The sequence below is a fragment of the Botryllus schlosseri genome, chromosome 8, assembly GCF_051294905.1.
Source record: "Botryllus schlosseri isolate E-star chromosome 8, Bs_hap1, whole genome shotgun sequence".
Lineage (NCBI taxonomy): Eukaryota > Metazoa > Chordata > Ascidiacea > Stolidobranchia > Styelidae > Botryllus > Botryllus schlosseri.
The window spans coordinates 10,354,084-10,370,717 of NC_137243.1; the positions used below are offsets into that span (position 1 = coordinate 10,354,084).

Here is a 16,634-nt window from a genome sequence, read left to right on the forward strand (position 1 = left end):
ATACTGAATACTCCTGAATGTAATAGTGCTGACTGGATTAGTGTAATAATCGATACGATAGTGCGCGTTCGAAATCCTCACAACAGATCGCGTTTCCAAAGCGGACGTAGTTAGTGGGTCACACATATCAAAAAGCAAGCGCAAACATCTGTTTTTCAAAATCGCACAATGTACTACGGTTTAGTGAATTTCCCCATCGGAAATAAGTGACAAAGTGTTGCTATTCAAGTTACCCACACTGATGGTTCTGTTAGTCGGTATTTATTAAATCTTACCAGCGAAATCAAGTTCTGTGACAAACTGATTACTAAAATTTCACCGCGTGGGCGATCGGTATGGCTATGACACCAAGTCGTGAAAGATGACTATGTCTGAGGTGTTATCTTGTGGGTGATCGTAGGATTTTACAAATATTTCACACCTTTTGTGAAATCAAGTTCCGTACCAAACTATCAAAATATTACCTTGTGAGCGATTGGTATGTATGTAACACCAAGTCACGAATGATGGTTATGTCTGGGACATTATCTTGTGAGTGATCGTAGCATTTTACAAATATTTCACACCTTTTTTGAAGTGTTAGTTTGTGTGCACGGTTATTGTTGGTGTTGGAATCGTCGTCTACGCCGGCTCTGTGACAAAATAATTACCAAAATATAATTCTGCGAGTGATGCTCACGAATATTTCACCGCGTGGGCGATCGATATGCCTGTAACACCAAGTCGCGAAAGATTGTTATGTCCGAGACATTATCTTGTCAGCGGTCGCGGGGTTTTGCAAACTATTTCACACATTTTTGAAGTGTTAGTTTGTGAATGCGGTTATTGTTGATATTCGAATCGCCGTCTACGCCGGCTCTGTGGTAAACTAATTACCAAAATATTACCTTGGAAGTGACTCCTAGATTTAGCAAACTATTTCGCACTGAATGGAATAGTGTAATATTCGATAGTAGCACGCGGTTGGCCGTGAAACAATTCAGCGCGCAGGTCATTCGAAATATAGGTCGCACTGCTTAATCCTCACAACAAGCCACGTTTCCGTTTGTGCGGCACGATATACACATTAACAAAGATTCATTCACATGACTATTTACTTGATACATATTCCACACCGGTCGAGAGATGTATATACCCGAAAGTACGAATCACCGCCACACCCATAAGAACGCATGGCGAATCACCAACACAACCTATACGCGAAAGCACGACATGCGAAAGTACGACGTGCGAGAGATGCCAATACCCGAAAGGGCAATTCACGGCCGCACCCATAAGAACACATGGCGAATCACCACAGATCCCGTAAGAATACATGACAGGCACATCACCGACACAGCCTATACCCGAAAGGGTGTCGTCACCAGAGATACCATAAGAAACAATGGTACATCACCAGAGATCCCATAAGAACCAATCGCACATCACCAGAGACCGCGTAAGAAACAATGACACATCACCAGAGATCCCATAAGAACCATTGGCACATCACGAGCGATAGGGGGTCTGAAAGGGTACCATCATCACTACGAGTTTTCACGGCAGGTCATGAGCGAGACCAATACCTGAAAGGGTGGGGTCACCAGAGATCCCATAAGAAACAATGGCAAGTCACCAGCGATAGGGGGTCTAAAAGGGTGTGGTCACCAACACGAGTTTCGCGGCAAGTCACGAGCGGGCCCATAAGAACCAATGGCGATTCGCGACCGATCTACTATACTACTCACATTGTCCGGTCTGGCTAAGACCATTGAGGCGTAAGCTTATATTTCATGGTAAGTCCTCGTCGAAATTGTTGACAAAGCGACGGAATGTATTGATTTTATGAGATTATTATATCCTTTGATAACCGCGGTTGATACATTTAGCGACGTTTAAAACGCCAATATGTCGCCTACTACAGCAATGCGACATTACGTGGCCCGAGTCTTCACTAGGTATCGTGTACATTATTATAGGCTATCACTTCATTGAAAGATAGGGTTGGAATTAGCAATATGACGTCACGAGGTTCACGTTCGTGTTCACGCAGAACCTTCCAAAAAGGTTCGCGTTCACACGAACCCGAACCTTTCAGAGGTTCACACCATCCCTAGTTATAGGTTAGGATAGTGTGTAGCTGCTATTTAAAGTAAATGTGACGCTTGTGAGATTTGAAGGATTTTTGGAAGAATATATCAAATCAAATCAAATTTAATAAATTATCAATTTTTTTGTTGATACAGAATGCGAAAGGCAAAGTGACGATCAACAAGTAACGATACATTTTTAATCAGTTGTGTGACTGTTGAAATTTAACAATAAATATTCTACGACAGCAGTTTCTGAAGAATACCGATGACATATTTCCCAACTATGTAACTTGCAGCAAAGTCAAATATGATATCGTGTTCTTATTGGATCGTAGCCACAGTTTGAGTGATGAATCTTTTGATTCGATCAAACGAACAATCATTGACTTTGTGAAGGAATTTGATATCGGTCCTTATGATACCCAAGTAAGATTTTAGGATTTTGATTCTTTATAAGAATACCTCATACTGATGTGAGTTTGTGTACCTTTTCTAGGTTGGATTGGCCTTATATTCTCATGATTCCAAAGTTGCATTTCATCTCAACGAATACAAATCGAAACAGCAGCTGATCAATGCCATTAATAGCCTGGTTTCAAATGGATTCGGTACCAATGCAGGAATAGGTATTGTATTATCATTATCTATTTTCAATACTGCACTTTTATATTTATTGTAGTTGTAAAATGGGTAAGTTATACGGAGTTGTCCGCAAGTAATTAGAAACATTGAAGCATTCGCATGAATCTGACCAACACTTTAATTATTTTCACTAGCTTTACAAAGAATGCTTTACGATATGCTGATAGAATCTCGAGGTAGACGCTCAATAAATGAACTACATATTGTTGTGGTGACGGACGGAAAAAGCTCGGATGATGTTTCTGAAGAATCCAGAAACCTGCATTTGGTAAGTTCTGCAACGGAAAAACATTAAGATAGTGATAAAAACATTTCAATATTATATGTTTTCTTTCCAGTTGATATCGGGCATTCAACATCAGTACTGTAGTAATGTTACTATCAATGTATTGTACACTATGCATGATTTAGAACAGCTTGTTGTCATTCTAAAGATTCTTTATTGACTCATGGGTTTTAATTACAACCTTCTTCGTGTACTGTACGTGTACCCGAATTGCAATTTTGATGATTGTCCTTGTATTTGATGTTGTATGTAAATTGTAAATACTAGTTTAAGGCATTTCTGATATGTTGCTCCAGGTTATGTGTAATTATCTTACATTGACTGACCTATCGATCTCGCTTCCCATGACATGCCACCCTATTCCTTGTCGTTTTCTTTTTCTATACTATCTTCTTTACTTTTATTCAGTGTGCGTGCATGCCTCCTCTTTACACCGCCCAGGCCAAGGTGGGTGTCTGATTCTATATAGACTACTCCAAGTCGATTCGACATCTTCCTGTCTTTTCATTGTATCGCATTTTTGTGGTGTATTGAACTGATAAAAATTGCTAATAAACCAATGATGATGATGAGCCATTATTTTCTATCACCTAATTGTATTAGTAGGCTACCCTTCCAATAAACAGGGTCAGCGCCTTGTTTGTATAGTAACTTCACTTGGATAATGGATATCTGTTCAAGCCAGGATTCATATATTTAGGTTATTTCAAAGTATCTAATCCATTATAAATACTGTTTTCTGCAGGTTCTTCTATATTCCGTAGTCTGTTCGTTTATTTTATGTTATTGGCTTCCGTATGCTTTTCGATAGCGTAAATCAGACTTGGAAATTCAGTATGAATTGATTTTCTTATAATCTCTGCTATGGTTCATGTATAATTTTGATGAATGTAATGTGATTGATGGTTTATCAATTTTAGGTTACTCCGCACGTGAATGTAATCGGCATAGGCGACCGCGTTGAGGTCAATGAATTGAATACTATTGCCGGAAATCATGGAAGAGTAATTTTATACCCGGACACCACAGCGCTTTCCCAAAACATGGTACTAGCCCTGGGCGATTCAATCTGTCCGTGTAAGTTATAATATATGACATACTGGGGTATAGAAATCATAGCTTTATATTCTTGTCAAATTATGGATAAGGTTTTTAAAGAGAAATATGCTTTCTCTGATAATCTTTACCCAAACAATATTGTAATCCTAGCAATCTAATTTTATGATAATGCCCTAAGAAGTAACTATGTGATATTGGCCCACACACTATGTTCCACATGACTTGTATGTAGGGATGCCAGGGGATAAGTTTATTTGTCTTAATATTATCATTATCAGCATATGGATGCAATTATAATATGGACTATGTGGACTTGATTTTCGTTTTGGACTCAACATCATCAACAAACAAGGAAACGTTTCGAAAGATGAGGGATCTCACAGCAATTTTCATATCCAAACTTGAAACTGGAAAAAGGAATACATCAGTGAGATGCACAACTTCTTTAAATGAGGTATTTAGGTTGAGAAAGTCCTTCGTCATTTTTTCCAAGGTTGGAATTGCCATTGCGTCAAATGAAGTGGAATCAGCCTTTTCGTTGAATCAGTACCATAAGAAAGAAGACATTTTGTCGGAAGTCCAAGCGATCTCACACAGAGAATCAAATGCTGGTTTCGACTCAGGAAAAGGTAATTCCCACATATGATTTGGTATTTTAGATATAGTTTTCCACTATGATCTGAAGTTTTCCGTTTCATGTGATATAATAAATACATATTGAATATTTCTGTAAACCTAATATTACATGATCCATGTAGTTCAGTAAAACATTCATGCACAAATGACAGGTTATAAATGTCTGTTTGTATATGTGAATGCAGTAAATGCTTTTGTTTGCTTATCGATTTACAACTCATTTTTCAGTTCTGCAATACATCAATGATAAAATGGTATCCACCAAGGCAGGTAGACGTCCTGGAGCTGGGTTGGCCATTGTATTCTTAATCTCGAAAAACACTGGTGTCGAATATGAATCTATTATGGAGTCATTCCGGAGACATGAAGCTTCTATTATCGTTTTGTCCCTCAGTGTAGGTTGATTTATATAAGAATCAATGCCCTCTTTACCCCCTGATTTTCACACAGAAACGTACGAGTAATACCGACTTGAAAATTATTGTATCATCATATGGTGCATTGTTCGATATCAACACGAAGGATTTGAAATCTCGAGATCTGGAAGGAAGAGTAATGGAAGAAGTGCAAAAATCTGCATCATGTGCCGGTATACATGTTGTCTATTGTATCCGATTTATTTCCATCTATTTGATCAGATTCACAGGTATATTTGTGGAGGTTCGTCTGGGCTCCTCTCCCCTGAGCTTTCCCGCTGTCGCCGAAACGGCGAAAGAAAAGCCCAGAAAAAGACCCGAAGAAAGAAATCACTCGCAAGGAATGGAAAGAACTAGTAGAAAGGGCCGCGGCTTCAACAAGATCAAACTTCGAAACGAACTGTGACTTTGATTTCCGAGTGCAATGACCGAACGCAACGTCTCGGCTGCTTTGCAACAGTTGCTTATAGAAAATATAGCCTACCCTGTTTGTCAGCATTACGCCAGGAGAGATTACTAAACGAGAACGGTCGTTTTTGTTATGTTCTTGATCTTGTTTGATCAATACCTCAATACGACGAGGTTGCAATATGAAATCAGTATATTATCAGCAGAATAACATTAAGGCAGCGAGACGATCCAGACTCCAGAGTACAGTTAAACGGAAGACCCGTATACAACAGAACACAGGGTATAAATACGAAGCACGACACACGAGGAAATAATGATCGGCGGTAATTACTAATCCTGGTCAAATAAGATACCAACGTAAAATGCACCAACATAACAGTCCTCACCTGTAAGTGAAGAGTACAAGGTAATTTACGTTGGCCGACAGAAATCAGTTTGTTTTCTAATTCTAACCGGATAACGTCTGCCCGACGTGCGAGCAGGACGAGCTATACAGGACGTTGTGCCCTATTCCTGATCAATGGTTGCTCAGATTGCGACTGTTTATGGCGAGCAACTTCCTGTCTGGCTATATCACTATCAGTGGAAATCAAGCGTGGTTGGAGTTGGTTTTTGTGCCTTCTCCAATACCCATGATCTGTTTTGACAATGTACACAACACGTCCTAGTATTTCCGTCACCACGCCAGCAACCCACTTTGGTCCGCGTCGGTAACTGCGGGCGTAAACCGAGGAACCAATCTCATTGAGTGACTGAGTGTCTAGGCCAGTGGTTCTTAACCGTTTTTGCTCCAGCGCCCCTTTTCATAAATGGCCTGGGTCTGGCACCCCCTATTTTAAGTAATGTAGTAAAAATCAATGGGTGAATGGTCGAAGTCCAGCAGGTCTATTCGGAGGGTTGGGACTTTACTGTTGGAAATATTTCGCGCTTTAATCGCTCGAGCACATTTTACACCGACCAAATTCACCTCTGCGATTGGCAATACGGGGAAGTTAATTGTGTTGGGTTTTGTTTTATTGATTTGTGTGACTAGTAAAGCTACTGAGAATATGGTAGAGATCTTTGCTCACATTGAATTTAGTACTGTACCCAGTACGAACCTGAACCTTTCAGAGGTTCTCACCATCCCTTACCTATTTAGATGCAATTTGTGGCAATTAGCCCGAGCTAACGTGGCGGGAGTGTTTTAACGGGGTTATTGTAACCCAAAAGTACGCGCAATTCATTTTACATGAATTATAATAAACTACTGCATTCATGGAAATATCGGATGTGTAAATTTCGCGCAAGGCGCGACGAAATATTTCGAGATTTGACATATTTTGTCGAATGTTAATTTGGTATGAGAACTCAGGGATAGATAAAACTGTTGTTCTATTATATTATCATATGCCCCTACTACACCATCTACTGCGACGCAATTTTTCTTCAGCGCCCCCCATATCGCCCCCTGAGCGTTTCCACCCCTTTGAAATCCAAATCGCCCCCTGGGGGGGGGGGGGCTGGAGACAAGGTTTAGAACCACTGGTCTAGGCGGAACGGGTTTCGATTTGTCGAAGGGCCATCACAAACTTAACAAATTGCGCGGCTGCCGACCATGTAAAATCTCGGCAGGCGTTTTCCAGTCTATGCCCGTGTGTGGTGCACATCGGTACGTAGCGAGAAGTGTTTCGAGCGCGAAGTTGACATCTTTTCCCCCGTCGCAATTTTTTATCAATCCAGTTTTTAAAGTCTGGACGAAACGCTCTGCTTCCCCGTTCGAGGCAGGGTGAAAAGAAGGTGATACGATATGGCTGATTGCCAAATTAGAACAAAACGTATCGAATTCATTCGATGGGAATTGCGGTCCGCCATCCGTGACGATTGTTACGGGCAAGCCTTCGATAGAAAAGACTTCCCTCAAAGCGTTGACAACACACGAGGTTGTGGTAGATCCGACATTCATTACTTTACGAAAGGATATTTCGAATGCGCATCGACGATGACAAGAAACATTTATTTTTTATTGGACCTGCGAAGTCCAAGTGAATTCGTTCAAAGCTTTCAAAAGTTTTGGGCCATTCGCGATACTGACGATCAGGCGTTTTCATTACCTTACGGCAGTGGTTCCCAACCTTTTTCCACCCACGTACCATTTTGAGGTTTTATGCAGTGCTCGCGTACCACCTATATAAGTTACTCGTGTTTCCCCCATTTATGACGTCATACTCACATATTTGGCCTATGCGAGGTGTATTAACAAATTCTATTAAACTAGGCCAGGGATGTCAAACATACGGCCCGTGGGCCGGAACCGGCCCGCCAGACGATTTTATCCGGCCCGCATAGCAATTCTAAGGACATTGAAAAAAGATTATATTATCCATCGCATCCACATTAATAAACCAAATTACAGCGTCCGCGTTGACAATTAAATATATTGTATTCATCACAACGCATACGCAGGGCTAACGCCAGATTATGACTAACGCAGGGGTGGCCAACCTTTTTGCCATTCACGGTCGCATTTCGACTACTCGTGTAGCCTACGGCCGTATTCCAGGGCATAGTCGTAATGATCGAGCTGGACGCCAAATACCCAGGTTAAAGTGTCTATGTCCATTTCTGGTGAACTCCGGACTAATCTATTTAATAATAGGCTTACTATGCGCACCAAAATCGCGAGTGGTCACTGGTAATGTTAAGGACGGAAGTGTTCATAGTCGCGCGAGGCGCGAAAAAAAATCAGATTCACCAATGAATTTCGTCATTGATATTAGTAGTTTTACATATTACCATGAAACATTTATCCTTTCTTATCCCGTGTGATCAGATTCACTGGTATAGAGTTGATGTAGGGGTGTTTTCGAAAATTTAAGGCAAGTTACAAATTATGATGCATCTTCGGGTGGGCCAATTGGTATTTGTCACTTTGTAGCATGCTGTTATTTCTGGACCTCCCATCATGATTGTTAGTATAGTGAGGAGCACGCGATTCCGAGCTGATATTTCCATGTGAGGCGCATCATTTTCACTGATGTTTGCATTTGTATTGTGGGGCTCTGATTGCAAAGGGTGCTACTATATTAAAATCGTCGCATTGAATCGCGCGCAGCGCGAAGAAAATTTCAAGATTAATTCAAATCTTTCAAGAAATCGGGATTCAATTCGTAAATTTGAATTGCATGTCGACGGCCGCCAACACATATTTATTGAATTCCGTGTCTACGGCCGCAGGTTGGCCAGCCCTGGACTAAAGCAAAGGTAACACTGAAATATGACTACTTGTATCGCCGGTAATGCCATTGTTTTAGCGGTTGTTGAATGTTAACTGTATTCAACCGGACAAACATCGTATTTTCGACAATTTCATTGCTCGCAAATAATGGTGTTGCGACTCGCTAAAATGAAACCCCTACGGTCCGTGTATTATCTATATATGCTTGATAATAAAGTATTCCGGCGAGAAGCAATGGCACTAGGCAACATTTTGGATTCCGTTGACTGGTCCGGCCCGCGAGCGATTTCATGACTTCGATCCGACCCGCGATGCAATTTGAGTTTGACACCTCTGAACTAGGCATTATCAGCCAGGGTTGATGGGATGTATGGAATTGTTTTTTTCACCACCAGTCACAAGAAGAACAACATAATGAAATAAAAACACACAACAAAGTCAATTTATTAATTGCGATGGGGGCATTTGTTTATTTTCCACTATAGCTTGTCGATGGGTGACATACGTTTGCTTACTGCGCATCGAAAGTCATGTATGGGCGCAACAGGTCGGTTTCGTTTCTTCGACTTGGTAGTCATCAGGGATGAAAATCCTTGCTCGCATTCCCACGTATAAGGGAAAATTAGCAGCTGGGAAATAGCGTGAGACGACGGTTTCAAAAAACTTAAAATCAACCTCACCTGAACTAATTACTCCCTTCGGTCGAAAAAAGCAGAATCTACTCTCGTACCACCTGGAAGACCTTCGCGTACCACTAGTGGTACGCGTACCACAGGTTGGGAACCACTGCCTTACGGCAAGCGTCGCAACTCTTTACGAGATTTTCAATGTCGCGATTAATGGAAGGCCATGCGATGTAACGTCAAGCCATCTGCTTCATTTTCGCGACACCTCAATGTCCTTCGTGCAACAATGATAAGGCTCGCGCTCGAAGTGACTGCGTAATTACTGCGCGCAGAAAACCATCAATATTGAGCATGACTATGTCTTCGTGCAGAGAGAGCGAATGTTTGCGAGACGAAAACCAAGTAAAATCATCAACGTGCGTCTTTGGATTCCAATTACCATAAGTGACAGATAATTTTACTAGTTCCATGGTTTTGTCTTTCAGCGTCGCGTCGCGAATTTCATTGCGAGTTAACGGCAAGCCGTCGAATGCCATGTTAATAGCGTGAACGATCTCCGCGTTTTCACGAGTTTCCAGTCAGGACCCTTTGGTAGGCGAGATAAACCGTCGGCGTTTCCGTGCTGATTGGTCGGTTTATAGCAGAGGTCTCAAACACGCGGCCCGCGAGACCATTTTGTGCGGCCCGCGACGGCATTTTGGATTTCGACGTATTCGACAATATTTAACTGCCAAATATATGTTTTTAATTAGAGAACTGGAAATTCGCTCTAAAACTACTGCAAAAGCCTGTAACCAGCGTGTACTCAAAGGTGGTGTGGACACTCGAAAAATCACCTGACCGTCACGCCCTGATACCTTTTATAACTTTGTTATTGCCGATCCGTCTGCAGCATTAATTAAAGCAGGGGCGGGCAACATACGGCCCGCGACGGGATTTTGTCCGGCCCGCGGACAGTTTCTCCTCTTACATGATAATGTGGCCCACGGCCCCAGTCTGCCGAGATTCCCCACTTCTTGCTTAAACGTCAAATTTTAGTGACTGTTTGCAAGACCGTAACTGCCGCACCCCAAACCCCCGAATCGGGGGGATCCGAGCTCGAAGGGGGCCAAAATTATTTCGCGAATTTAAATGAATTATGAAGTATTTCTTTATAAACTTATGCAACTTTTTCAATTTTTTGGGGGGGCTGGGAGCGATTTAATGTTGACAATTACCTTCATTATTGGGTACCCGTCCCCCAACAAAAATACGCATGATTTATAGAAATGGACACTTTGGCGTCAGCCATTACCGCGGCATGACAAATGAAGTTTAGGCCATGCTGTAACATGTGACTCCGAGAAGTGTGCCAGAACGATCAGCAGCGAGAAGACCTTGACCGAAAAAGATTGCCTTTGTGTTGACCGAAAACTTCGATATACAATTATACATATATGTTTAAATGTCCATTGGCGCCTAAATGGCTGGCGCCGAATGATCCTGTCCTGGCGTTCTGAACCCCACAAGACAAATGCCATACAGCAGGGAAAAATTATTAGCCAGTAAAGAAATATCAATTTGAAATCGTGTGCGTCATTTAGTTTTGTAAGTTTGGGCGATTTAAATATCTTTTGACATAGCAGATGTTAATTATTATTTAGGGGCCCTACATTCTTCAAGACACCTCACTCAGCTCTATTACCGGTAAATATGATTACGTGAACAGGGAGATGTTAAAAAATGATCGCAATATATATGCAATCCCCGATCATATTGACCGATTCAATCATGAATTATAGAAATTTTTGCGCGCTTCGCTCGTTTAGCGTTTAGGGGGGGCCCAATATCAACGTTTTGGGGGAAGGGCTGACGAAGTGCTGTTACGTTCCAGACTGTATGTTATTATATACGTGTGTGCGCACTGCGCAGCGTACGAGAATGGGGCTTACGCGTGAGTTCGTCGAAGCGAGAAGACTTGCATTATCGGCATTTGCGCTGTACTCAACCCTAATGAATTGATATGTTGGTAAATTTGGGGTACCGGGCTTATCGAACGCCTTGAAATCTTAATCAAGGATTGCAACGTGTGTTAATTGATCAGAGAGAAGCAGACATAAAGGCGCCTGTATGACAATGCTGTTCTCAAATCCACATTGTCTTCGTCATTATCGGCGAGAAATGGCTTTGAAGTGACATTGCTGTCGTTTAAATACGTTTATTAAATACGATTTATTTCTTGTAGATGTGGATAATGTATCGATTCAGCAATCTGGCCCACCAAGTACCTAATTTTCCTAATCCGGCCCGCCGACTGGAGAAGTTGCCTGCCCTTGAATTAAAGGCAGAGTCGCTATCGGTCTTTGTTGATTTTGACTGTGTTCCATATCGAGTTGGGTGACAGGATTTAGTATGGTATATTTTGATGCTGTCATCTAGCCCTGTACCAAGTTTCAAGGCTGTGACTCAATGATTAGCGTAGTGATTTCGCTGTCAAAGTCGAGTATCTGGTAGATGAGTGCGCACCGATAGATTGCCGACTTTGATAACGGAATTACCATGCTAATCATTGAGTGACAATCCTGAAACTTACTGCGAAGTTAGATAACACAACCAAGATACACCATACCGAATTTCGTCATCCATCTCGGTATGGAACACTTTCAAAATTCACATATACCAATATAAAATTTTGCGAAAATTCCTTTATGCGGTAGGCTCAAAGCCAAATCAGCGCACGCAGACGCTGCTGAATACTCAACTTTGATAACGTAGTTACTACTGTATTTATTAAGTCACAGCCTTGAAACTTGATACAGTGTTAGATTCCGTCATCAAGGTATATAATACGAAATTTTGTTATCCATCGCCGTATAGAACACAATCAAACTCTACACATATTAATCCTGTCTTTCGAGAAAAATCTGTTATGCGTTAGTAGTATATATGATCGCACAACCGGTGGCAGGGGCTCTTATGGGTGCGGCGGTGACTCGTACTTTCAGGTATAGGCTGCGGCGGTGATTCGTGTTGAAAACTCGCGGTGGTGATTCGTACTTTCTGACCCCTCATGCGGCGGTGAATCGTATTGAAATACTCGTGTTGGTGAGTTGTATATTCAGGTATAGGCTGCGTTGGTGTGTCGTATTTTCAGGTATAGGCATCTCTCCTGTGGTGTCATATGGCTGCGGTCGCATGTCGTACTTCGTAAGGTGTGGAATATGTATCAAGTATATTGATCACGTGATTGGTCCTTAGTTATGTGTATATCCCAAATTATTATATATGACCAATTTCAGGTAATCCCAACGTTTGCGGTGATTGCGACTTCAATATATCGTTATTCTTATGGACGCGGCGGTGATTCGTACTTTCGGGTATAGACTGCGTCAGCATGTCGTACTTTCAGCGAAAATGGTGTGAAATAGTTTGCTAAATCTAGGAATCAGTCGCATGGTAATGTTTTGGTAATTAGTTTGCCACAGAGCCGGCGTAGACGGCGATTCGAATATCAACAATAACCACGCTCACAAACTAACACTTCAAAAAGGTGTGAAATAGGTTACAAATCCCGCGATCGCTCACAAGATAACACCTAAGACATAACCATCGCTCGCGACTTGCTGTTACATACATTACAATCACTCACAAGGTACTATTTTGGTAATTAGTTTGTCGCAGAACTGGATTTCACTGGTAAGATTTAATGAGTAACGAATAACCGAACCGTCGCAGACCGCGATTCGAATACCGACAAATTCTCACTTATTTCTGATCCAACCCTAATCCTTTGCGAAGTTGGCGCTTATTCAAAAAGGTGTGAAATAATTGTAAAACCCTACATCGCTGACAGGATAATGCATCAGTCATAGCGATCTAGTTATAGTGCGGTGTCGGAATCCATTCGCAGGATGTACTAAAGGTAAATTCAGATAATCCAAAATGAAATATCTCGACTTTGACATAGTCTGAATTGAAATAGATTGACAAACACAACTACCAACTTTCACCCAGTCACATTTCGATATTATACGCACATTGATTTGAAACAAGTAATGAAACATTACAACTCTATTCACGATCCGGCTTTCCGTTTGTCAAAGAGACATTTTAACATCTTGCCATACTCAAAAGAATTATTCACAACATTAACCGGTGTTTAAAATATAGTTTTCACTTACTTGATTATATCACTACAACTCGCAAACTTGAATTAATTCATCCTGGTTGTATTCATATGACCGATAATTTTTATTCAACTGTAAAGGTCGTTACTATTCTGTAAGACAAAGTATTTACTAATCGGTGCATATACGACTTGACATAAACCTATTACATTTTGAGTATACGAGATTTGAATGTCTGAACAATAACCGAGAATTAAATTATCACAAGTGAATCCGTATATTACAGCGTAAAAGATATTGGAATGTCAGCAACTCTGTACGGTCATAGTTACTACCACATTACCTAATTTACCCTTCCAACTCGTCATGATCATTCCTGAAATCAACACAAACATGATCACTGACTTGAGTTAACCACAAAACAGCATCAAGTTTTAAATCCACTTGTAGCTTACGGATTATTTGAATGCGGGTTATGTTTTGTTGTAATTGAGTGTACGGAAATAGTATTACGGCTCGACATCTTACCATCTTACCATATTCAAAGAGTCAACCACAAAAACATTGTTAAGTAAATCCGTTCGTAACTTACCCGACCAACTCAAACAGTATCAGTATGAAAAACAGCCAAGTATACACGAGTCCATACAATCACTAAAACCGAAAATCCATAACAATTTCGGTTGTATTCATATCCCGACGATGCGTCTTTTTTATTCAACTTTAAAAGTCGTTACTATTCTGTAAGATAGAGGAAATACTACGCGGTATATTCTGCAAGACAAAGTAATTACTACTCGATATATTTTGTAAGACAAAAGTAATTACTACTCGGTGCAGGTGACTTGATTTTAACATAATATGTTTGAGTATGCGAGATTTGAAAGTCTGATCAACGTAGTTGGGAATTCATTTCTTACAATCTAACGCTGGTGTTATATTCAAAGTTATCATACTGTAAACATAAGGATTGACACATTGATTTGACATGTGAGATTTTGTAATAGTTGATCATGACTTGATTATTAAATTATTCACGTTAATTAGACCGGGTGTTGCGCTGAAGGTTATTATGACAGCAAGTACGAGTCACCACCACCAGTTTTCAATACGAGTCATTGCCGCACCCTATAAGAGCCCCTGCCACCGGTTGTGCGATCATATATACTACTTGCGTTTGCCTGAAGGTCAGATGATTGCATCTTTCAATGAACCAATTTTTACGGGTGTGACTCGATGACTAGGATAGTAATTTCGTTATCATAGTCGAGTATATCAGGTTGAGCGCTGATCTGGCAACCAGCCTACCGCATGACAGATTTTTCACAAAAGCCGGAATTGCTATATGTAGATTTTGAATGTGTTTTATTCCGCGATGGATAACAAAATTTCGTATTATGTATCTTGATGGAGACATCTCACACTGCATCGAGTTTCAAGGCTGTAACTCAATGATTACGGTAGCAATTTCGTTATCAAAGTCGAGTATGTCAGGGTGCGCGCTGATGTGGCATTCAGCCTACCGCAGAGCAGGTTTTTCGCAAAAGCCAGTATTGGTATGTGTACAATTTGAATGGATTTTATACGATGATGGATAACAAAATTTCGTATTATATACCTTGATGAGGGAATCTAACACTGTACCAAGTTTGAAGGCTGTGACTCAATACTTTCAGTAATAAGTACGTTATCAAAGTCGAGTATCCAGGGTCTGCGTGCGCTGATTTGGCATTGAGCCTACCGCATAAAGGAATTTTCTCAAAATATTATATTCGTATATGTGAATTTTGAAAGTGTTCCATACCGAGATGGATGACGAAATTCGGTATGGTATATCTTGGTTGTGTTATCTAACTTCGCAGTAAGTTTCAGGATTGTCACTCAATGATTAGCATGGTAATTCCGTTATCAAAGTCGGCAATATATCGGTGCGCGATCATCTACCAAATACTCGACTTTGACAGCGAAATCACTACGCTAATCATTGAGTCACAGCCTTGAAACTTGGTACAGGGCTAGATGACAGCATCAAAATATACCATACTAGATCCTGTCACCCAACTCGACATGGAACACAGTCAAAATCAACAAAGACCAATAACGACTCTGCATTGAATTAGTGCCGCAGACGGATCGACAATAACAAAGTTAAAAAAAGGTATAGGGCGTGACGGTCACGTGATTTTTCGAGTGTCCACGCCACCTTTGAGTACACGCTGCTGTAACCAGAGCTTTGGAGCAACCGTAAATTTGCATTGCTCCAGCTCCGGCTCCGGAGCTTTCTTCTATCATACACTACCTCCGGCTCCAGCTCCGGAGCCGCATTATTACCACTGCTCCGGCTCCAGCTCCGGCTCCGGCTCTGAAAATGATCGAAGGTGTCTGTCTATATCAGGGGTGGGCAACCCGCGGTCTGCAGGCCATATGTGGACCGCGAGAAGGTTTTGAGTAGCCCTCGAGCTAATTTCCCATTATATTATCGAAATCCTGTTATATTATCGTAATTGAATTGCTCGAGTTGCAAGACCAACCAAAATTATGATTCGTCTGGCCGCGACACTTGGTATGTTGATGACTAAAATATCAGTTCCAACGCATTGGTAGATCCAGAGTCCAGTCACATTTTTATTAAATCGTCGTACATTACCATGAACTGAAAGAGTAGTAAAATTTTTCTTCGCGCTTCGCGTGTTTAATTGTCACACGATTTCTTTCTTTGTAGCCTACCCCCACCTGAAAATGAAAAAAACGCTTGATTTAGCCGTTTGAGTGTAACTATAGATTATTCGCAATTACGAGTTACGGTATTTTCGCGTTTGCGCTCGCAGAAAGATCGTCGACGATGAAATGTAGGCACAAAATGATTGTCGTATATTAGCGGAAATCTTCGATATCGATAGGTCCAGATGCCGAATAATCCTGTCCTTGCAAACTGAACCCAGCGGGCGGTATACAGTCGACCCGCAATATATCCAAGTAATAATAAAATAATACCTTTGAAAATTTCACGCGCCTGTCGCGGCTGGTGGGCAGCGCACTCGTTCTTCAATTCCATGCGGCCCTTTAGCCGAAAAGGTTGTCCACCCCTGGTCTATATAGATTACTAATTTACCCGTAGGTTAGTTATCTATAGTAATCTACAGTCTTGTCAGCCGTCAGTAAC

At 41.2% G+C, this 16,634-nt stretch overlaps 1 protein-coding gene and 2 long non-coding RNA genes across 5 annotated transcripts in view; 2 read left to right on the forward strand and 1 right to left on the reverse strand.

Annotated features, from left to right (window-relative positions):
• LOC145445185 (uncharacterized) overlaps positions 1-5,643 on the forward strand; it is a 44,356-nt gene extending 38,713 nt beyond the window's left edge. The window contains exons 15-24 of one of the 3 annotated variants that reach the window (XM_080323339.1): positions 2,226-2,254; positions 2,319-2,498; positions 2,569-2,698; positions 2,849-2,982; positions 3,921-4,077; positions 4,338-4,486; positions 4,553-4,688; positions 4,924-5,090; positions 5,146-5,284; positions 5,342-5,643. In XM_080323339.1, coding sequence (XP_080179465.1) covers positions 2,226-2,254; positions 2,319-2,498; positions 2,569-2,698; positions 2,849-2,982; positions 3,921-4,077; positions 4,338-4,486; positions 4,553-4,688; positions 4,924-5,090; positions 5,146-5,284; positions 5,342-5,517 — 1,397 coding nt within the window. In that variant the 3' untranslated portion in view covers positions 5,518-5,643. Of the gene's footprint in view, positions 1-2,225; positions 2,255-2,318; positions 2,499-2,568; positions 2,699-2,848; positions 2,983-3,920; positions 4,078-4,337; positions 4,487-4,552; positions 4,689-4,923; positions 5,091-5,145; positions 5,285-5,333 lie in introns of all 3 variants that reach the window. The other 2 variants (XM_080323340.1, XM_080323341.1) reach the window with 2 other exon arrangements.
• The window catches only part of LOC145445226 (uncharacterized), a 186,329-nt gene that overhangs the window by 118,668 nt on the left and 51,027 nt on the right, over positions 1-16,634 (reverse strand). The window lies entirely within an intron of this gene.
• LOC145445223 (uncharacterized) overlaps positions 1-16,634 on the forward strand; it is a 145,368-nt gene that overhangs the window by 106,171 nt on the left and 22,563 nt on the right. The window lies entirely within an intron of this gene.